Consider the following 23,816-nt stretch of genomic DNA (forward strand, 5'->3'; position numbering starts at 1 on the left):
ACTTATAGATTAGACCATGTTGTATTAAACCAAATCGAAACTACCTATTATCATCACTTACACATTCGCCACCATCCACAATGGCCCTTGGTACCTTACCTTTGTCGCCAAAATCGATACTAGCTCGAATCCGATTGCTCCAGTGATTCACGCTTTCAATCCCACACTTAAGAAGGCACTAACCAATGAAAGAAAACAACCGTTAACAACCCTTAGAGCCACATGCCCAAATCGATGACCTCCCTAATTTTAGGGACTTTGCTTTTCTTAACTTTGCAAAATAAGAACAGATCCGAGATGATACGTACTTACCCTTACTCCCACTTGATTTCGACGCAATCTAGTGTAGATTTATCTATCAAACGACGGTAGAACTCGATTCCCCAAAGTCTTGTAGTTTCGCTACAAGCCCCAAATTTATGGTTTTTCGCTTTTGTGTGATGAAGAAGATGATAGTGTGGGGCTACAACCTTGAAGTAGAATTGCGGTCAGAATCTAGGATTAAGAAAAGATAATTGTAAATTAAGAAAACAAAAGAACATAAAAGAACACGGCTTTGAAGAAATCACAAGCAAAGTGATCACAGGTTTTCGCTTTTATGGATTCGGCAAAAGTGTTGATGAATAGTAGGTATGATGAATAGTTTGAAGAAGAAAAATAGAAGAAGAAGAATAGGGAGGTGGTAGTTTGGCTAGAGAGGAAAAAGAGAGAAAAGAACAATCCTAAGGTGTAAAAGGTAAGAAAACGGCACCAACAATACCCTAAGTTTGAAATACTACCCTCATAATCCCCCGCCGATTTTCCTCTTCAATTCCCCATTCGGCTAACTCCTAGCCTCATCCCAATCCCTTAAATCTCTCCCTTATCACTCCTTAATCCAAGCATTTAAACTGATCCCACTCTCCTCTAGCGTAATCCACCGAACTCCAACACTTACCCTCCCGCACTTAAAAATAAATGCATCTATTTGCCAACACAGGAATCGATCCCTTGCCTTCCCAAAGCTCCACACGCCACTTTTTAGGAGCCTAGTGGCGTCACCCCGCCACTTAGCCAAGGCTCTTTTGTGATGCAAATTACCCATCACTCCACTTAAGGCCACTTAGCCAGAACCCCTAACTCCTAAGTCTAAAATTCCAAAAACTCAACTGGGTTTTGGCCAACTCATGGGCCTTCTATAAGCCCATTTACCTACTCAAAATACTAATTCCACATCCAAATACAAAATTTTAAAAATCTTTACAAAATATTGAAAATCGCGAATAAACCCGAAGATCAGGATGTTACATGGGTTGTTGTTGATAGGCTTACCAAGTCGGCACATTTTATACCAGTGCGTACCAACTGTTCCCTTGAGAAATTGGCTGAATTGTATGTTTTCGAGATCGTGAGACTTCATGGAGTACCCTTGTCGATTATTTCAGATAGAGATTTGAGATTTACCTCTTGGTTTTGGAAAAAGTTACAAGAGGCATTGGGAACAAAACTGAATTTCAGCACGGCATTTCACACGCAAATCGATAGCCAGTCAGAAAGAGTGATTTAGATCTTAGAAGACATGTTGCGGTGTTGTGTTCTTGAGTTTCAAGGCAGTTGGAAAAAGTACTTACAGTTGATAGAGTTTGCCTACAATAATAGTTATCAGTCAAGTCTAAAAATGGCGCCTTATGAGGCTTTATACGAACGCAAGTGTCGGATGCCCTTATATTGGATTGAACTTAAAGAAAATCGGATTCACAGGGTTGATTTAGTCAAAGAAATCGAAGAGAAAGTTAAGGTGATTCGTGACTGTTTGAAGGCCGCTTCAAATAGACAATAAATCCTACGCGAATTTGAAACGAAAGAAATTGAGTTTCAAGTCAGTGATAAGGTGTTTTTGAAAGTATCCCCGTGGAGGAAAGTTCTCAGATTCGGTAAAAAGGGCAAGTTGAGTCCTCATTTCATAGTACCTTATGAGATTATCGAGAGAGTAGGGTCTATTGCCTACCGATTGGATTTGCATTAGAGTTGGAAAAGATTCAGGACGTGTTTCATGTGTCCATGTTACGTCGATATAGATCGGATCCTTCGCATGTGATCGCGCTAAGTGAAGTTGAGATTCAGCCGGATATGACTTACGGAGAAGAGCCAGTTAAGATTTTGGCTCTGAAGGTTAAACAATTGAGGAATAAGAGTATAGCACTTGTTAAAGTTTTGTGGCATAGACATGGAGTCGAGGAAGCCACATGAGAACCCGAGGAGACCATGAGAGATCAATACCCGAGCCTATTCACCGGTAAGATTTTCGGGGACGAAAATCCCTAAGAAGGGAAGAACTGTAAAAATCTAATTTTGGGCCTAGTCAAAATAGTGGTTTCTGGACCAAAAATCTGAGGCCAAGAAATTACTTTTATTATTATTATTATGTCATAGTATGATTATGTGAGTGCATGAAAATTTTGGTGAATTAATTTTAGCGATTGAAAGCCTAATTGCGAAAAAAGACTAAATCGCATAATGGGCGAAAGTTTTTTTTTAATAGCCAAAGGTGTTAAATAGCTAGAGAACCAAAATTGGGGGTCTTTAAAGTGCAATTAAGCCCTTAAATATAGGTTGGCCGGCCATAGAGAAAAGGATGGGACAATTTTCAATGTTACGTGAAATTTGGTGGCTTATTTGACTAAAGATAAAATAGAATAAACAAAGAATGATATCATACCTTTTTCATCTTCTTCTTCACCAAAAGTTTTAGAAATAGTAAGGGTTTTGAAGATTTAAAATTTTAGAAATAGTAAGTTTTAGAAAGTTTTAGAAATAGTAATGGTTAATAGTCTGAGGATTTGCCATAAAAGGATTTGTAATATGTTCTGAGTTTTTATGGGAGGAAATGAATCTTAATTGTTTAATAAACAACTTTGTGAAAAGGTGATCATGAAAAACACCTGAAAATGACTAGTTTGTAGTAATTGCAAAATAGATAGTAATGTAGTGAAATAATGAAAATTTTGGGTTGCTATAAAAGTAAAAAGGGTTCGGCTAGGCTTAATATATGAAAAAATTCGATAAAAATTGATTTTCGAGCCTAGGGGTAAAATGGTCATTTTGTAAAAGTCTAGGGGCAAAATGGACATTTTGCCAAAAATTTGAATTTTTTATTTTCTAAATTTATTTAATGACAAAATGAGTGAATTTTTATTATTTAGATCAAGAAATACAAAATCCAAATCTAGACCGGGGGAAAGCCAAGCAAGTAGATTAAATCGGCTAGTCGCCTACGTTTTGTGATCCGAGCTAAGTTGTATGTTAATAATGTAACTATATTGTTATGATGTGTAATTGAATTGATATTGTATAAATTGTTTATTTTGTGAATATGGGTATTCATGTTGAGAAATTAATGTAATAAAGACTCCCGATTGAACATTAGGAATAGAATTGGGTATTCATACCATGACATTGGGTGATACGTGTGCCAGTGTAAGACATGTCTGGGACATGTATCGGCCTTGAGATATACTAGCCAGTGTAAGACATGCCTGGGACATGCATCGACTTTGAGACGAGAGCTATTGTAAGACATGTCTAGGACATGCTTCAGCCTCAAGATATACAAGCTAGTGTAAAACTTGTCTGGGACATGGCGTTAGCTTATTGTGTGTCAGTGTAAGACCTGTTTGGGACATGGCATCGACACCGATAGATGAAAGCCAGTGTAAGACCTGTTTGGGACACGACATCGACCTCGATATAAGAAATCCAATGTAAGACCATATCTGGGATATGGCGTCGGCATCTTATTCCATGTTTGAGGCTATTGAATATCCTGAAGTATTCCAAATTGTTCAACGGGAGATTTATAGGTTTTATCGAAATGAGAGAACTTATGACCATGTGGTGAGTGGTACAGGTACCTTAATGAGAATTATGATATATGAGCTTCATTTACATTGTATGTTTACTAAAGGAGGAAAGTGAGTAAGTTACGCATATGACTACTTGTGTATTTTACACGAATTATGAAATGTGAATTCCAACCAATGTTGTATGATTGGTGAGAAACAAGTATGATCAAGTAGTGTTTATGAATCCTTACTTTTCTGTGCAAATCGAGATATGTTTGGAGTATGATCCCTTATGGTAGCTTATAGTTACTCATTATTTGCATGCGACTTACTAAGCTTCATGCTTACCTATTTTCCTTTCCATTTTCTTATAGTGCCGCCAAAGTAGCTTGTGGATCATCGTCTTACGTCGAAGAAACCAGTCACACTATTCCTGAAGCAATTGGTATAGCTAGTTTTATCATTTTGATTATGGCATGTATAGGAACTAGTCTTTTTGTAATGGTCACATTGTTTTTGGGTGAAACGAGTGGCTTGTAATAGCTCTTTAATCATTTTGTATAATGCCATGGATGGTGGCTAATATTGGTTATTGATAAGTGAAAATGATGATGATTTCATAGATGAGTAATTCGCATGACTAATCAAGCTCTTGTTAGATTGTTAAAGTGTACTGTGGTTGTATTAGATATCTTGTTATGGTTGAATTGGCTTTGTGTTGCGTGTGAATTGGTGGTATGTATTGTTTTGTAGGCAGGTGTAAGTAAGGGTGGCAAAAAGGCTGGGTAGATAGCCTATTTTTGTCCACACGGCTATACACATGGGCGTGTTCCTAGGCTGTGTGTGACTCACGGTCAGCCTCATGGGCGTGTTGTCCGGCCGTGCGTCCCCTGCACCTCAGATTTACGAGTTAGTATGCATGGTAGTAAACACAAGAGCAGAGACACTTTCGTGTTTCTTAGCTGTGTGGAGGACACGGCCTTTGACCACGGGCGTGTGCCTTGGCTGTGTGCCTCTAATTGGTTGTTGACGTTAGAAACAGAATTTCAAGGTTTTTAGACATGGGCTAAGACATGGGTGTGTCATGGCCGTGTGAGGGACACGGGCCATGGACACAGGCTTGTGTCAGGCCGTATGAAAACTCTTGTAGATTCGAATTTAGAAATAAATTTATACGTGTTTGGGGCATGGGTGTGTTCCTTTGTGCTTAGGCCGTGTGAACCACACGGGCCTTCAGCACGGCCATGTCAAATTGGCCACACGGGTGTGTTGCCCCTTTCACACGGGCATGTACCCTTGTTTCAAGTGACATTTTTCAAAGTTTTCAAAGATGTTCTGATCAACCCTAAATTGTTTCCAAAGTGCGTTTTGGGCCTCATAGGCCAATATTAAGAATTTCTAAATTAAGATTGAAAAGTTTCAAATTCATTCGGGTTTTTATAACCTGAAATGATTGTATGCATCTGTTGAAGTCAGGTAATGCCTCGTGCCTAGTCCCAGCCTCGGACTCGGGAAAGGGGTGTTACATAGCATGTTTTTTCCCCGACTGAAATTGAAATTTAGTCAGATTTATCATACAGTGAAGAACCAATTTGAATTCTAACTCGTGAGATCAAAGAGCTGAGAAATAAAAGAATAGCATTATTGAAAGTCTTGTGGGATTGACACGGGGTTGAAGAATCTACGTTGGAACCCGAGGTTGCTATGAGAAATTAATACTCTAACCTATTCACTGGTAAGATTTTTGGGGACGAAAATCCCTAACGGGGAGAGTTGTAATAGCTCTGTTTTAGATAAATCAGAACAGTGGTTTCGGAACCACAAATCCGAGGTTAGAAAATTATTTTAATATTATTTTTAGTATTTATAGCATGTGATTATATACGTGTGAAAGTTTCGTGAAATAATTTTAGCGTTTAAGTGCTTAATTTGATGAAAGGATTAAATCTTGTAAAATGCAAGAGTAGCATGCTATAAGTTAAAAATGTTTATTAGCTATGGTTTATTAAATATGAAGTCCTTATGATGTTATTAATCCATTTGAATAATGGATGGACAATTATGCCTATAGTTAGTGGAATTTTAATGTTTAATCATTAAGGTAATTATGTCATTTTGTAATTCAGTTAAATTTAAATAAAAAAAAAGTTAAAATAGATTCATTCATCTTTGTTTACAACCAAAATTGGAGAAGAAAAACTAGGGCATGAAGCTTGTTTAAATTTGGCACTTTGATAGCTTATTAGGTATGTGATTTTTGCTCGATTTTTGATGATTTCTATGTTTTTGAGATCGTTGCTTCGTGTTCTAGTTAGCCCAGACTTTAATTTTTGAAAGTTTTGATGATTTTGAGAAGTGCCATTGATGAATGCTTGAGATTTTGACGGTTTGATGATGAAAAATGAATATTTGTTAATAGTTTTACATGTTTGGTAAAGGGATTTTTGATGAAAATGCCTAAATAAGATTAAATTGTGAAAAGTGTAAATTGAGGGGTTAAATTGTGAAATAAATGAAATTTTTGTGCTTCTAGGGACCTACATGAAATTCGGCTAGGCTTGGGTGTAATGAAATTGTATGAATTTTCGGTATTTCTGAAATAAGGACTAAATTGAATAAATGTGAAACTTTAGTGCAAAAATGCCCGGATAGGTGTTTTTGGATGCAACTGAATGAATCAATTAATAAATGAGTTAATTTTGAATTCATATGGATCCTGAAAGAAAGAAATCAGATTTAAATCAGGGGAAATAGAAAGTTGTCGAATAGTTGACCCGATACGTCAAGTACACTCAACCGAGGAATGGTGATATTTCCATCATTCCACTTTGTTTGCGGATTCAAGGTCAATCCTTTCGATTGATTGGCCTAATACGAGGGAAGTTCATATGCAAATAAATGTCTTTAAATTGAATTATACATGTTTAATTGTCATTAAATTGCTATGAATGTTGAATGAGCAAATACGAGCAGGAATCGACAGAGTTACGACATCTGAAAGTCCCGTACGAACCTTAGGAATAGTATAGGATACAAATGTCATGACATTAGGATTACCGAGATATGATTACGAGTAAGACCATGTCTGGGACATTGGCATTGTATTGTGGTTACGCGTAAGACTATGTTTGGGACATTGGCATCGTTATTTGATTTCATGTAAGACCCTGTCTGAGACAGTGGCATCGATAAGTGATAACATGTAAGGCCATATCTAAGATATGGCATTGTACGAGCTTTATGTGATTTCTGAGTATCCTTAACAATTCCGAATGGTTCAATGGGAAAATTCAAGTCGAGAAAGAATGTGTGAATGAGTTAAGTAACTCAGGTACATGCAAGATTCATACAAGTATTGAAAAGGGAAGTATTTGATGAATTCAATTATGATATTAAATATGTGTACAATGAGAAAGGTTTGTGAACTTGTATGTGTTTAGTTATGCTTAGCATATTTGAATTGATATGCAAATATTCATATGATGACTTTATTTGTTTATGGCTTACTATGCTTTTAAAGCTTACTTTTTGTGTTCTTTCCCTGTTTTATAGATTATCGAGGCTAGCTCGGACATCGGGGATCATCAGGAACATCGTCACACTATCGATCAACTTGTTGGTACTTTTGGTGCTTTGTAAATATGGTATATGGCATGTATTGGCTAGAGATATGATGATATGTTTTAAATTTGATATAGCCATGAGATTTATCTTGTACATGATGTAAATGTTGGTGTGTTTTTGGCCATTGAAGTTGGCTTAAGTTATGAGTTTGGCAAATGAAATGTGTTGTATTAAATACCATGAGTTTTGGTATGATTGTCATGGCAAATTGTGGATTGGTATATTGATGAAGAAATGGTATGTTATAAGGCATAAAATAGTTAGTAAGATGGTGAGAAAATGCTTATAAAATTTAAGGTTATGACTTGTTGTTTTGGCATATGAAATCAATATGATTGGAGTAGTAAATGTGTATTGAATTGGCTAGTGTTAATATAGTAATTGAAATGTGCATGAGTTGATGATGTTTTGGATGCCTATAAATGTATTGAACTGGTATAAAATGTCTTGTTGTAGGAGCCTTGAGGAGGGTGAGAAATATGGCTTTAATCAAGTCTATTTTCACTCTACACAGCCGAGCACACGGGCGTGTGGCTTGACTGTGTGTGACACATGGCCTTGGTACACAGTCGTTAGTCCCCTTGGGTACCCTTTCGAATTAAGTCAATATACCCTACAGGTTTGGCACGGCCTAGACACGCGGGATGTCTACTGGCCGTGTATGGCACACGGGCTGGCACATGGGTGTGTGACTGGTCGTGTGACCCAAGTCAGTAACCCTTCTAGATTTCCCACGGCCATGGCACACCGACGTGTCTCCGGCCGTGTGGTGCAAGTCAATATATATGTGCTATTTTCACACGGTCTGAGATACGGACGTGTCTGGTAGCGATGTGAGGCACACAGCCTGTTTACACGGGCGTGTGACCCCTGAATGCTTGAAAATTTTATAAGTTTCCCAAAGCTTGCAAATGTTATCGGTTTAGTCCCGAACCACTTTTAAGCATGTTTTAAGGTCTTGTAGAGCCTTATAAGGGACATTGTGATTATATTTTATTGATGTTTATGTGAAAATGTATGATTTATGTTGTGATTGATCGATAATGCCTCGTAACCCTATTCCGGCTACGAATATGGGTTAGGGGTGTTACAGCTTTACTCAAATTACCCAAAACATCATAAAAACATTGTAATTGAGCTTCCTTAGTTACTCCATTTTAATGACAAACAATTATCTTAAATCACTCCCATGCTTGTTCAACCGTGCCATTTGCTTCTTGTGTAAAGTGGAAAAACTATTGCGAAGTGGCCATTTATGTAGTGGCGAACTTAACCTACAAGTCACAAGCTCTCTTGAAGTTGCGTGCTCAAAAATGTCTGTGAGCTCTATGTGTTCAAGCTCAATTGAAGCTGCAAGTACAACAATAAATAGGAGCTCATCAAAAGATGCAATATTAACCTAAGTGGCTAACTAAGTTAAGAGCGAGCTGTTATGGGATTTTGGCGAACACCTAGTTGAATTGCAAACAGGGTTCGCATATTCTGCTGTTGATGTTTTGTTTAAGATTGCTTGTTAAGGTTAACGTGTTGAAACAAGCAAAGTTAGTATTGAAATGATGTTTTTAAGTATCGATTTACCTAATCAAGTTGTGTACTTTTATTTTTCCAAGACAAATTTGGTAGGATTAGTTGATAACTTGTAATCATTTCACATATGTATTGTAATCTTGTTGGAATGAAATTAGGAGAGACTTTGATAGTAGTTAAAAATCTGCTAAGTATGTTTTCTTATTTTCTATTTATTTTTCATTGCTTTGTTCACTCAACTTCTCAAAACACCAACAATTGATATCAACAACCTAAGTCTTTGAAAGCCTTGTGTTTATTTTTCTTGTTGAAAAGAGTGTTTATTGTATCTTGTTTGTATTGCAATGTCATCTGGAAGTTTTACACCACCTCTACCTCATATCTTTGCTAGAGAAAAGTACCATATTTGGATAGTGAAAATGAAGACATATCTTTAGGCAGATGACTTGTGGGAAGTTGTTGATTTAGACAGAGAACCATCATCTTTGTGAGCTAATTCAACTATAGCTTAAATTAGACATCATAGTGATGAGGCTACTAAGAAGTACAAGGCTTTTTCTTGCCGGCAAAATGGTGTGTCTGATGTTATTTTCACGAGAATCATGGCTTGTGAAAATCCAAACAAGCTTGGGATAAGTTAAAGGAGGAATTCCATGGGACAAAAAGACAAGGCAACAAAAACTTTTGAATTTGTGGTGAGACTTTAAGAACCTGAAGATGAAAAAGATTGAAATGACCAAGCAGTATGCAGATAGAATCATGTCTATTGTCAACAACATAAGGCTACTTGGCGATCAATTCAATAATCGAAGATATGTTGAAAAAGTCATCACAAAGAGAAGTATGAGTCCAAGATCTCATCCTTGGAGGACTCGAGAGACTTGACAACAATCTCTCTGTCAGAGCTTATAGATACTCTATATGCACATGAGCAAAAAAGAGGAAGCAGAGAAGAGGGCCACGTAGAAGGTGCTTACAAAGCTAGAAACAAGGAGAGTCCATGTTCTTCAAGCAACAAGGGCAAGAAGAAATGGAATCAAACAAAAGAAAGGCCAAAAAGAAATGGTGAGAAGAAAAAGTATCCATCATGCTCAAATTGCAAGAAGATGGGTCATTTAGAAAAGTTTTGTTGGACCAGACCTGGTATGCAGTGTAAAAATTGTAACCAATTTGGCCATGATGTTAAAATTTGCAAAAAAAAAAGTGTAACAGCTGTCTAATCAGGCTCAAGCTGCTGATGAAAATCAAGCTCAGGACTAAAGCTCTAATGTTGATGAAAATCAAGCTGTAACACTCCTTACCCGATCCTATCGCCGGACCCAAGTTACAAGATGCTACATCAACTAACGAAACTTAATCACATACATACATGGCTTCGAGAAAGATCTACAGTTACTAAATTAATATTTTTAGAGGCATTCAAGTTTAATTAAGCATTTTTTAAGACAATAAAAATAGATATATCGGTCATGAAAGTTCATTTAATCTAAAACCTGTTGAAAAGTGTAGGTATCAATACAAGAAAGAAAATGATACCAAATTAGCATTCTTCCAATTATTGATTTAAACCGTTTTATCAATACCTTGGTAGGGGTATCAATATTTTTGTCAAGAGTATCAATACTCGTATAAGGGTATTGATACCAAAGTTGGATTTTGTCAAATTTGAAAATGTCCCAACTTCCAGGTATCGATATTTGTATCCCGAGTATAGATACATTTACCCAAAATAACAAAAATTCACAAGTTAAAAATGTATTTCATGCTCAAACAACCTTCCAACTCAACATGCAATCATTATTCACTTCAACCAAATCCACTGTCAATATCAAACCATTCCATAAGCCATATAGACACGTATTCGTCAAGCAACTAAATAGTGCATTACTAATATCAATCTTAAGTATAAAATTTGTCTACATCTATGCTTTTAAATAAAAATATATAACATGCATTATCAACCTTAATCTCAAACATCAATTTAATCATAAACAAAGTCCAAAACAACATCCACATTCCATCAATCCAATACCAAAATAGAATTAATAAAATCATGCTAATAATAAAAAATATTACTCTAACTCACATTGCCTTTATTCCAAATATCCAAAGATTATAAAACCACATACTCAAAAATTATTGCCTTGCTTGGATCACTTCCTTCGTCGCTCTACTCACATCGAAACACTAGTTATCTACATGGATTTAACATGAGTGTGTGAGCTTAAATAAGCTTAATGAATGTTGAAATAACCACAAGCATACACAACACCATAGGTTAAGTAAGAGCATACAAAATAACATTCATAACCATATTTACTACAAGAAAAAAATATTCATGATTCATCATTTCGTAAAATTAACAAATTCTCTCACATGCAATTACATACAACTCATATATATAATTCACTATCGATAATTTGGCAACTTGAGAGTTTGAACATAAAAGTGGGCTCTTCCACCACACATTGGATAAATGGATCTCCATCACACTAATGGCTTAAGAAGTCTAACATATCTAATAAGTGTAGGCCAGAGCTAACACTCTCCAACACACCAACATGTCTTGATGAATAGAGCTTAGCTCACATTCCCTTCTTTCTCCAAATTGTCCCAAGGCCTCAATGCCCAAATTACAAAACACAAAGGTGGGTACTCACAATCCTATGCATGCCAACTATAACCAATGGTTTTAAGAGATCACAAGACCAAACTATCCACAATTACACAATTTTTTTACTATTTCAATGCACATAATCTTTGTTCATAATCATCAATTCATATCACAAATTTGTACACAATGCATGCTTATCGAATTCACATTTATTTGTACTTTAAGTGCCACAATTATGCTTATTGAGCCATCACGTACCCGACCACATATGTGTGCATTAAAATTTGTTTATCACATACAAGTAATTACACATATTACCTATTATATCAACATCTCAAACCACAACTCGACATTAATTAAACGTAATTTCACAACAAAGAAACAATATAAGAAAGACTTACATTTGAAACTTAGGATAGGGGTTTAAACTATTCCTAAACTCTCGATTAACACTATGAATCACGCATACCAGTAGCGACACTGGACACTTACCAATTACGCTTCCGCTTACCAGCTGAAAGCTCAAACAAATTTTTCCTTAACTTTAGACTTGCTCATAATGGATCCCAATTGATCCAACACTTTATACACATAAAAAACACATTCTAAACTCATCAAAAAAATCCTTGAATACAACCAAACAGCAAAGAAAACACAATTCAAGCCCCTCCTTTCTCATTATAAAAAACTAGCTAGTTTTGCCGAATTTGAAGTTTTGACACCTTAATCTTGTTTCTAAACCTCATTTTCAATTTCAAAAATCATAAATAACATTTAATTTCATATCTAAACCATAAATTTCACCTAAATATGTGGTCCTAAATTTTTCGAAAAATTCAAGCTTTTAAGAACATGAAAAACGGGGAAAACTCTTTATTCTTAAAATTTTGGTTATGAACTATCAAATTGAAGTGAAATACCTTCTAATTAGGTTATAATAAACCAAAAATAACATTGAAAACATGGGTTTACTCAAGATTTCGAGATGTGCCAATTTTGAATCCAAGCTTGCTTTAAAAACATCAAATCTAAATATAATCATTTAAAACTCAATTTGAATTAACAACACTCTTAATTTTACTAAAGAAAGTCATAATATTACATTGATTTGATGAAAATGATGATCTACAACTCTAATTCGAGTTTTGAATTCAAGAAGAACAGTGAAGATTTTAGGGAAGAAAACACATTTTTCGTTTGAAATTTAGGGTTTTTCTAGTGTTTGGAAGATTAATAAATTTGAAGTAATGAATCAATCTTGAAGAAACTCTCTAATTTTAGGTTTTGTAAAACTTTTGAATGATTTGGGGTTTTTGAGAAGAAGAGGGAGACGTGTGTGATCTCTTGTAGGAGACTATTTTAAAAAATTGGGCATTTTACCATTTTGGTCACTCTTAATTTTTATTTCATCCAATTAGGCCCAAAATCAATTAAAATGTAACAGCCTGATTTTGGGGCTAGTCGGAACAGTGGTTTCGGGATCACAAATTTGACGTAAGAAAATTTAATTTTATTAGATTTTTATGGTCCACAATTTGATGGAATGATTTTATGAAACTTTCGTTTGAAAATTTTGATGTTTGGGCACTCAATTTAGTAAAAAGGACTAAATTATAAAAAGTGTAAAAGTTGAGTTCTACATGTTAGTGGTGTCCAATTTCTATGAGATTTTAAATTAGAGGTCCTTATATGATAATTAAACCATTTTTTAAGTTAGTGGACAAAAATGAACATGGTGAGATAAAATTTTAAAGTTTGGCAGAAAGGGCATTTTGGTCATTTAGTAAATAAAAGAATAAAAAGGGAAAATCAAGTCAAAATTTTGTCCATCATCTTCTACCTTGGCCGAATTTCATAAGGATACCATAACTAGGGTTTCTTCAACTTTCAAGCTTGATAGTAAGTGCATTCTAGCCCTATTTTTAATGTTCTTTACATTTTTGAAGTCTTCGTAATCTGATTTACCTATTTCTACCATTATTTTGAATTAGGTTTCATGTTTAAAGATTTTACCATGTGTGAAATACATGTATTTTGATGTTTGATAGAAGATATTGTATGTTTAAGGTGTGATAAACAAATTTTACTAAGTGATTTTCCATGAAAATACTTAAAAAGGACCTATTCGTAAAAAGTTGTAAAATGGATAGTAAAAATCTGATTTGATTAAAAATATGGGCTGATATGAGCATGTTTATGATTTGGCTAGGCTTGGGTAACAAAGAAATTGAGTATATTTCATTTTACGAGCCTAATGACTAATTTGTAAAAATGTGAAACTCTAGGGGAAAAAGGTAATTTTTCCATAATGTGATGTTTCGAATAATTTGAGTAATTTGAATATTAAATAAGCTAAATATGTTATTATAGATGAAGACAAATGAAGTTCGGACCTTGATCGGGGAAAGAATAAGGTGTTTGACGATTAAATCCTTATATGTTATTTTGGTTACCGAGGTAAGTTCGTATGTAAATAATAAATTATTATTTATACCTTAATTGTGTTAATATTGTATGAATTGTGATTTAATCTTTGAATGAATTCGACAAAGTTCGACAAGCAAGAATATCCCAGTTTAACCTTAGGAATAGTTAGGATACAAATGTCATGACATTAGGGTTAGTTGAGATTATGTGTAAGACCATATCTGGGATATGGCATCGATATGAGATTTCATGTAAGACCATAGCTAGGCTCTTGGAATCGATATGAGATCACATGTAAGACCATATCTGGGATATGGCATTGGTATGGTACTATATGTGTGAGATATCTCGCGTATCCTTTAGTATTCCAAGTGGTTCAACGAGAAACTGAACGACAATGTTACAGTTGGGAAAGACTATGGTATGTTGTGAAAGATTATGGTGATTTGCAAGTTGGTACAAGTGTCACGGGGCTAGAAACTCTGGCCCGTGACACAAGTATGTACATAAAACTCATGCTTAATGAGTTCGATAAGTGCTGAAACCTCGAGTTGGTTTAATCAAGTAAGTTATGATGTTAAGATTTTAAATGCATCTATGCTAAGCTTGATTATGAATTCACAATGACATTTATGTTAATTTACTTTATGTCAAATCTATGTTAAAATGTGTTTATGGTGCCTATTATTTGCATAGGAACTTACTAAGCTTTAGAGCTTACTCCCTTTCTTTTCCCTTGTCTTATAGTGTCACCAAGCTACCTCGGGGACCGAAGGCAGTCGGAGATCCATTCACACTATCAAATTATCATTTTGGGTACTTATGATTACAATATTTTGAGCTATGGCATGTATAGGGACTTGGTCTTTTGTTATGTGTCATAGTTGATTTGGACAAAAGTGTTGGCTTATGTTATTCAATGATTCATTTTGTAAATGATCATTGAAATTGGCTAATGTTGGTTAAGTATATATATGAAATATGAAGATGTCTTTCATGGATGTGGCTTTTGCATGGTTTGAGATGATAAGTATGAGATGTTGCATGTGATAGAAAATAGCATGTAATTGATGTGTGGATGACTTGGTTGTGGTTGAATTGGTTGTGTGTATATACTTAGATTTGTGTTCCTTGTTGTTGTGTAGGTTGGTGCAAGTAAGGCTGGCAAAATGGATTGGTAAATAGCCTTATTTTTGTCCATAGGGTAGACACACGGGCGTGTGTCTAGGCTGTATATGACACACAGCTTTTCCCATGGGTGTGTGATCCGACCTTGTGTCCCCTAAATGTGACACCCCACGCCTGTACCCTACGCCGGGACGGAATACTAGGCGTTACCTAATTCAGTCAAATTTAGAACTTTTTCAATCTAAATCGAAAACTCCATAATAAAGGCCTACGAGGTTCCAAACATTCATTTAAAACCATTCGGGAATGATTCGAGTCTTTCCACGAACTCGAAATTTTTTTGCTAGACACAGGGGCACACACCCGTGTGGGAGGGGCAACACACCCGTGTGACCAATACGACATGGTCGTGCTATTGGCCCGTGTGGCTCACACGGCCTAAGCAATACAGGGACACGCCTGTGTCCTCTACCCGTGTCGAATTAATTCTAAATTCACACCTACAGAGTTTTTACACAGCCTGGTACACGTTTGTGTCCTTTACACGGCCATGACACGCCCGTGTCCTAGTCCGTGTGCAAAAACCTGGACATTCTATTTTTGACGTCAACAATTTTTAAGGGTCACACGACCAAGGTACACTCCCGTGTGCTAGGCCGTGCCCTTCACACGACTGAGACACACAGCTATGTCTCTGCCCGTGTGTTTACTATTATGCATACCAACTTGTAAATTTTATGTGCAGGAGACACACGGCTGGATTACACGCCCATGTGGCAGACCATGTGTCACACACGGCCTAGACATACGCCCGTGTACCTACCCGTGTGGACAAAACAAGGCTATTTACCAAGCCTCTTTGCCACCTTTACATACATAACCTGCATAAAATCACTCTATGCCAATACAAAGGTACATCACATAGCCAAAATAGCTACAATGGACAACATTTCATTTGTGCAATATACTCATCCATGAAAATATCATCTTCTATTTATGAATATCAAAATGAGTATTGACCATCATTCATGACCTTATACAAAATTAAAGGTATTCATTCCAGGCCAACACATTTGGCTATTTCTCAATGACACACAACATTAAAGTCTAGCTCCATACATGCCATACGTAAAAACAGGAATTCTAACTATACCGAGTGTTCAGGATAATAGTGTGATCGTAGCCTCCGACATCCGATGATCCTCGAGCTATTTAGGCGACACTATAAGAAAATAGAAAAGAGAGGGAGTAAGCATAAAGCTTAGTAAGAAGCATGCAAATACATAGCAACAACTATACCATTCATCAACATGCTCTTAATATAAAATAGTTATAAGCATAACTTACTCATCATATCCCACTACACATCATATAATATATTTTGAACTCATGTCTCATACATATCGAATAGGTACCTGTATCATTCATAACACAGTTATACTTTTCTCTTAATTTTAAATCATAACTCTCACTGTTGAACCATTCAGAACATTATTGGATATTCAATAAGCCTCAACATGGGATAGGATGCCGATGCCATGTCCCGGACATGGTCTTACACACTCGTAGTCGGTGCATGTCCCTGACATGTCTTACACTGGCTTACATCTCAAGGCTGATGCAAGTCCTAGACGTGTCTTACACTAGCTCTCATCTCACTGCCGATGCCATGTCCCGAACATGGTCTTACACTAGCTTAACTTGTAATGTGGCCGATGCATGTCCCATACATGTCTTACACTAGCTCACAATAGTCCATACGTCATGGCATGAATATCCGATTTATTTCCCATGGTTCAGACGAGAATTCTACTATCTTAATTAGCATCATGCCTTCTTATTTCCATAATAAAGTAATTCATGCTAAATTAACTCATCATATATAATAACAATGTAGTTGTAATATTTGCATACACTTACCTCGATTACAAAATATGGTATCTAGACGGTTTAATCAATTTGCTTGGCCTTCCCCCGGTCTAAGTTCGGATTTGGTATTTCTTGATCTATAATAACAAAAATTCAAAAATTTAATCACTTTATCGATCTAGGCACCCAATAATCTATACTTGGGCAAAATGACCATTTTGCCCCTAGACTTTTACAAAATGACCATTTTACCCCTAGTTTTGAAAATTGGTTTTTTTATCGAATTTCCTCCTATCAAAAGCTTCTCTGAACCATTTTTACTCTTATAGCAATCCAAAATTTCCACTATCTCGCACATTTATCATCAAACTTTCAACTTATGCAAAATAGTCCCTACTAGGGTTTTCATAAGAAATCCTTTCACAAAAGTTGTTTATTACACATCTAATACTCATATTCTTCCATAAAATTTTAGAAAACTACATATATGCTTTCATGGCGAAACCCTAAACTCTCCACCATTTTTCAAAATAGTCCTCTTAATAGAAAGCTTATGCTTCAAGGGGCCAAAAAATGCAAAAATCATCAACAAAAAGTATGTAAATCACTTACTTGCAAGAGGAATAAGTTGCTGAAATTTTTGAAGCTCAAAACCCCTAACAATGGCTGAAAAAATCAGTGAGAGAAGGAAGAATGAAAGAAAAAAACATGATAGCTAGGTTTAGGCATTATTTTATTACACATTATGTCATCCATTTACCAAATGTTGACTTTTCAACATTTTTATCTCCCATGGCTGGCCAAGCTAAGATCTAAGGGTCTTTTTACCCTTTAAAGACTCCAAATTAAGATTCATAACTAGGGGTGAGTAAAATTCGATTTGATTCGAAAAAATAAAAAAAATCAAATTTTGAATTATTCGAATCGAATTAATCGAGTTAATCGAATCAACTCGAATTTTTTTCGAATTTCGAGTTCGAGTCGAGTTGAATTTTTGAATTCGAATAACTCGAATAAACAGAATATAAAATATATTTTAAATTTTTTTAATAGGCTTTTACTTAATTACTTTTAAGTCTTTAACCCAATTGCCAATTTCCCCCAAGCCCAAACATTTTATCTTTTCCTACTTCCCCAAGCTCGTCTACCCAAGCCCCAAAGATTTATTTTCCCAAATCCCAATTCCTTCCCCAAATCACCCCAGCAAATTCCATCGTCCAAACCCCCATTTATTTTTCTTCTTCTCTCTGTTTCCATTCCATTCAAAATTCAAACCCTAAAATTTATTTTTCTCAAAAAACCCTAAAATAAACCCTTCTTCCTTTTTCTTCTTCTTAATTATTAGTTCATTTAAACCTTCAAATCAAAATCTTTATCTCCAATTTGATTTGATGTTCCTTCTGACTGAGGCAGTCTGTTCTCTTCCATTGTAAGCTCAAATTTTTTGCATCTTTAAAGTTTGTCTTGAAATATTTTTTAATTATTGAATGATTTTAGCTCTATTTGCATCTGTTTCACTCTATTGAATGATTTTCGCTCTATTTTCCTTCTCCACTTACGGGTTTGCTGTTGTAGAATGGGGCACAACACAATCATCATCGGGCTAATTTTTTAAAATGAAAAAAATTAACTTATTTTATTTGAGACTTTGAGTGCAACTGCTGGAATCTCTTGGTAAAGCCATTTTTGGCTTTAAAATAATTAAAAATGATACCTCCCCACTCAAATGAACCTTTAATTACACTATTAAAATAATTAAAATGAAACCTTTAATTGATGTTTGTCTTTTTTTTTTTTGGAAGATGTAAATTTTTTTTATTAATAACTAAGCAGGAAGCACAACCTAATATAATATTAGTAATAATGAATATTAATAGAGAAAATGTTAGCCAATTAATTTCCCAAAGTAATAATGTAATATTAGTAATAATATAATATTAGTAATAGAGAAAAATGCATAAAATGTACTTCTTTTTAAAGGATTTTACAGCTTGCTATTTGCTAATACAATTCGATAAAATAACATTAAATGATGAATAAAATATTGGATTATCATATTTAAATTATAAATTAAAATTAAAATAATAAATACCAGACCTCATAAATAAAATAACACTCAATCAGACTTTTTAAATACCATGTTAACTAATTTTAAAGTTTAAACTTAGTTTAATAGACACTTAAATCTTTTAATAATAAATCTTTTTGGCAAGTTAGATATAAAGAAAACTAGGCTTCAATTAATTAATTTATGTTGTTGTACTATTATATTAATTTAGGCTTCAATTAATTAACTTTAAAGTTTAAACTATGGTTTAACAGACATTTTTTGTTTAATTTATGCTATTGTACTATTATATTAATTTAGGCTTCAATTAACTAACTTTAAAGTTTAAACAAGTAGTCTAAGGTAACTTTTTTTTGCTTAATTTATGCTGTTGTACTTGTACTATTATATTAATTTAGGCTCCAATTAACTAACTTTAAAGTTTAAACGATAGCTTAACAGACTTTTTTTTGTTTAATTTATGCTATTGTACTATTATATTAATTTAGGCTTCAATTAACTAACTTTAAAGTTTAAAATGTAGTTTAACATACTTTTTTTGTTTCATTTATGTTCTTTGTACTATTATATTAATTAATTTTTAATTTAATCGATTTATTAAGTTTGATTTTAAATCCATTTTTGGTCATGGTTAGTGATTGCAACAAATGTTTACTTGTAGATGAGTGATCCAAAGCGAGATGGTTCAACTCAAAGTTCACAAAATTCTTCCCCAAGTAGAGATGATCAAACAACAACCAAGGAAAATGTTCGAAAAAAGATTACTCCAAGGGCAGCTTGTTGGAACCATTTCACCAAATTTGTGACTGAAGAGGGGGAGAAGAGAGCAAGGTGCAATGCATGTGATGTTACTTACACAATGGAATCAACTTCGGGTTCTACAACGAATTTGAATAACCGTTTGAAAGCATGCCTAAAAAGACCTCGAGGTAATACTTCTAATCCAAAGCAATCAGAATTAACATTTGTGAAGGTTAGCCAAGAAACAATAGATTTATCAACTTGGGTGTTTGATAAAGATGCTGTTAGAAAAGCATTGGTTCGTATGATAATTATGGATGAACTACCTTTTAAAATTGTAGAGGGAGAGGGTTTCAAATACTTTCTTTCTATAGCATGTGCACGGTTTAGTCTTTCATCTCGTTGGACAATTAGAAGGGATTGTCTTGATTTATTTAACTCCATAAAGAGTGTGATGAAGAACTGTTTTGAAAAAGATATAAGTAGAGTTTGTTTGACGACAAACACCTAGACTTCATTGCAGAGGATATCTTATATGGTTTTAACAGCACATTGGGTGGATGATGAGTGGAGGTTGCAAAAAAGGATTATAAGTTTTTGCCCAATATCCGCTTATAGAGGTGAAAGCATAGGTCAAGCCATTGAAAAATGTCTTCGAGATTCGGGGATTGAGAGGGTCTTCACTATTACGGTTGATAATGCATCCGCCAATAGTGTTGCCATTGAATATTTGAGAAAGAAATTGAATCATCAAAATGCTTCTATTGCAAATGGAAAATTTATTCATATGAGATGTGTTGCACACATTCTTAATCTCATTGTGCAATACGGTATTAAGGATGCTTCTGTGTCTGTGGATTGAGTTAGAGGCGCTGTAAGGTATATAAGAGCATAACCATCGAGGTTGACAAAATTCAACCAACGGGTAAAAGAAGAAATGATAGATAGTAAGGCTCAATTGTGTTTAGATGTGCCTACTAGATGGAATTCAACATATATGATGTTAAAGTGGCCGAAAAATATGAGTGTGCATTTGAATCATATGTAAGTGATGACCATAATTTTTTTCTTGACCTTACTGCTGGAGATGGAGTTCCTAAATTTGATGATTGGGAAATTGTTCGAAGAGTTATAAAAGTATTAGAGCCTTTTTATCATCTTACATTGAAGGTGTCTGGATCTTTGCATGTTACCTCTTATTCACTTTTTGAAGTATTGACGAATGTGTATTGTCTTTTTAATGGGTGGCAAGATTGTGGAGATCTAGGCATAATTTCTATGACTTCCAAAATGAGAGAGAAATATAATAAGTATTGGGGTGAAGGAAACAAGATCAACATGCTAGTTTACTTGGCGGTCATCTTTGATCCGCGATGTAAAATGAGTTTTTTGGACTTTGGGGTCAACTTGCTTTTTCCTAATGTTGTTAGTGACATTATGAAAAAGATTGATAAAGAATTGCATTGCTTGTTCAATGAGTATTCTTCTAATGCCAGGAGAATTGAATTGTTTGAAGGTAGATCTAGTTCTTCGACAAATCTTTGCAGTTCAATGGAAATAGATCAGCCAGAAATGAAAACGACATTGGCCAAACAAAAATACCTTAAGAAGAAGAAACAGGTTCGATTAAAAAGCAAATCTGAGTTGGATAGACATTTGGGTGAGGATGAAGAAGTAAACAATTCAAGTTCATTTGATTTACTATTGTGGTGGAAAATGAACAGTCCTAGATTCCCTATTCTTGCACAAATGGCTCGAGATATTCTTGCTATTCCTATCCCAACAGTTGCTTCAGAAAGTGCATTTAGCACGGGTGGACGTGTTCTTGATAGTTTTAGAAGTTCTCTAACTCCTCTCATGGTTAAAGCTTTGGTTTGCACACAAGATTGGCTTCAGAAATCTAATGATGCCATCAATTTTGAAGATTATGTTGATGAACTTCAAACCATGGAAGATGGTAATATATAAATTTTAATTTATAAAATAAGCTTTTGTATTCTTTATATTAGTAGCATTCCATAATTTAACTAACAATTTTGTTTTTAAATTTGCTAGACTTATCCAAAATACCCGAAGACCAAAAAGGTAACATACTTAGCATTAGTTTATAAAGTTAAATGTTTATTTAATTTATTTTTGCAATTTTTTTATTATTTAACTAACTCATTCAATACTTTTACTAGAAGTTTCAAGATTATCAACGGTGTATGAAGCACAAGAAGAAACTTAAACGATTCTATAATGGTTTTTGAACTGTGTTATTGTTATTAGTTCGGTTTGGTTTGTTATTGTTGTTGGTTAATTGGACTTTTGTTGTGTTCTTTTTTTTTTGTTTGGACTGGTGTAGGTTTCTATTGTATTTTGAACTTTTGCTTATGTTTTTTATTATTATTATAATGTGGTTGTTTACTTCGACTCATGCTATTTACTTGGACTTTTACTTATGTTTTTTATTATAATCTTGTTGTATTATTTTTGTTGTTTATTTGGAATCATGTTGTTTATTTGAGTTGATGTTGTGTTGCTTTTATTTATTCACTTATTTGCTTCAATTTTTTGTTGTATGATCATGTTTAAAAACTTTAAAGAAAATTATTTTTTTAAAACAACACTAATTTCAATTTTTTTTAAATTTAACTCGAACAAATATATTCGATTCGATTCAATTCGAATTCCATCTCACTCGATTCGATTCGAGAAAACTTCAAATAAAGTTAGGATGATAAAATGAGATTCGAAAACTCGATTAACTCAAAAATTTTTTATTCAATTCGATAGAATGCTCACCCCTAATCATAACAATTTAACACCTTTAGCTATCAATTTAAAACTTTTGCACTTTATGCGAATTAGTCTTTCTTAGCAATTGGGCTTATAAACGTCAAAATTAACTCACCAAATTTTTCATACACTACTAATAACATGCTATGACTCTGAAATAATAATTAAATATTTTTTCTAACTTCGGATTTGTAGTCCTGAGACCACTATTCTGACTAGCCCCAAAAATCGGGCTGTTACACTACATTTTGAATTTTAGCTTCGAATTGGCCACATGGGCAGAGACACGGCCCTGTGCCTCAGTCGTGTGAAGGACACGGCCTAGGGACATGGGCATGTGCTCAGGGCGTGTGAAGTCTGCACCTATTTTATGAAAAATTATAAAAATTAAAACGCCCACACGGCCTAAGCACAAGGGCGTGTGACTTGGCCGTGTGACTTTAATTTGTTGATGATGTCATAAACAAAGAGTTACATAGGTTAGGGACATGGGCATGTATGATCACACGGCCTACCCACATGGGCGTGTCCCAAGCCACACGGGCGTGTGACCCTGTTTTGATGAAAAATTTTCTAAGTGTTGTAAAATTTTCTAAAGTTCTCGGTTTGGTCCCGAATCACCTCCAATGTATGTTTTGGGCCTCTTAGGCTTGTTTAAGGGACGATATGAATATTTTTGAAAAGTTTTAAATTTGAGTGGAAATTCATGTCTCGGTTTTGAATGTTTGTTTAAGTTTAAGTTCGGTAATACCTTGTACGCTGTTCCGGCGTAGGATACGGGTAAGGGGTGTTACATTTAGTGGTATCAGAGTTACAATTTAGTCGATTCTCGAACTAACGTAGTATGTGTAAGAGTTTAGTTATACATGTCATAAATGAACTGTGATAGTGTGATGACTCTTGACAACTTTAAATTGTGTTTTCATATAGTAATGGATCCCAATCGAACTGAGGCTGATGAAGTAGAAAGTAATGTGCCAACTCCTTCTCAAGGGCAGCTCCGTCTAATAGTAGACCCCCTACGTTAGTCAAGGAGAAAGAGGCATGGAAGCCTTTCTCCATATGATGAATGAGTGGTATACAGAATTTGTTCACACAAATCCGAATGCCCAACCTCCTCCACCCCCACCTATTCCTCGACTGGTTCCCATAGCTTTAGAAAGTATGGACTTTGTAAGAATGAATAAACCCCTGATTGATAAGATCCGAAAGCATG

General features: G+C 34.8%; 1 protein-coding gene across 1 annotated transcript; it reads left to right on the forward strand.

Moving 5' to 3' along the window:
• The first annotated feature begins 19,739 nt into the window (after nucleotides 1-19,739).
• LOC108455055 (zinc finger BED domain-containing protein RICESLEEPER 4-like) lies at nucleotides 19,740-20,681 on the forward strand. The gene is made up of 2 exons (XM_017753669.1): nucleotides 19,740-20,117; nucleotides 20,343-20,681. Exons 1-2 carry the CDS (start codon nucleotides 19,740-19,742, stop codon nucleotides 20,679-20,681), a joined length of 717 nt encoding a protein of 238 aa, XP_017609158.1.
• The last annotated feature ends 3,135 nt before the right edge of the window (nucleotides 20,682-23,816 follow it).

Source organism: Gossypium arboreum, chromosome 9 (genome assembly GCF_025698485.1).
Source record: "Gossypium arboreum isolate Shixiya-1 chromosome 9, ASM2569848v2, whole genome shotgun sequence".
NCBI classification, from domain to species: Eukaryota; Viridiplantae; Streptophyta; class Magnoliopsida; order Malvales; family Malvaceae; genus Gossypium; species Gossypium arboreum.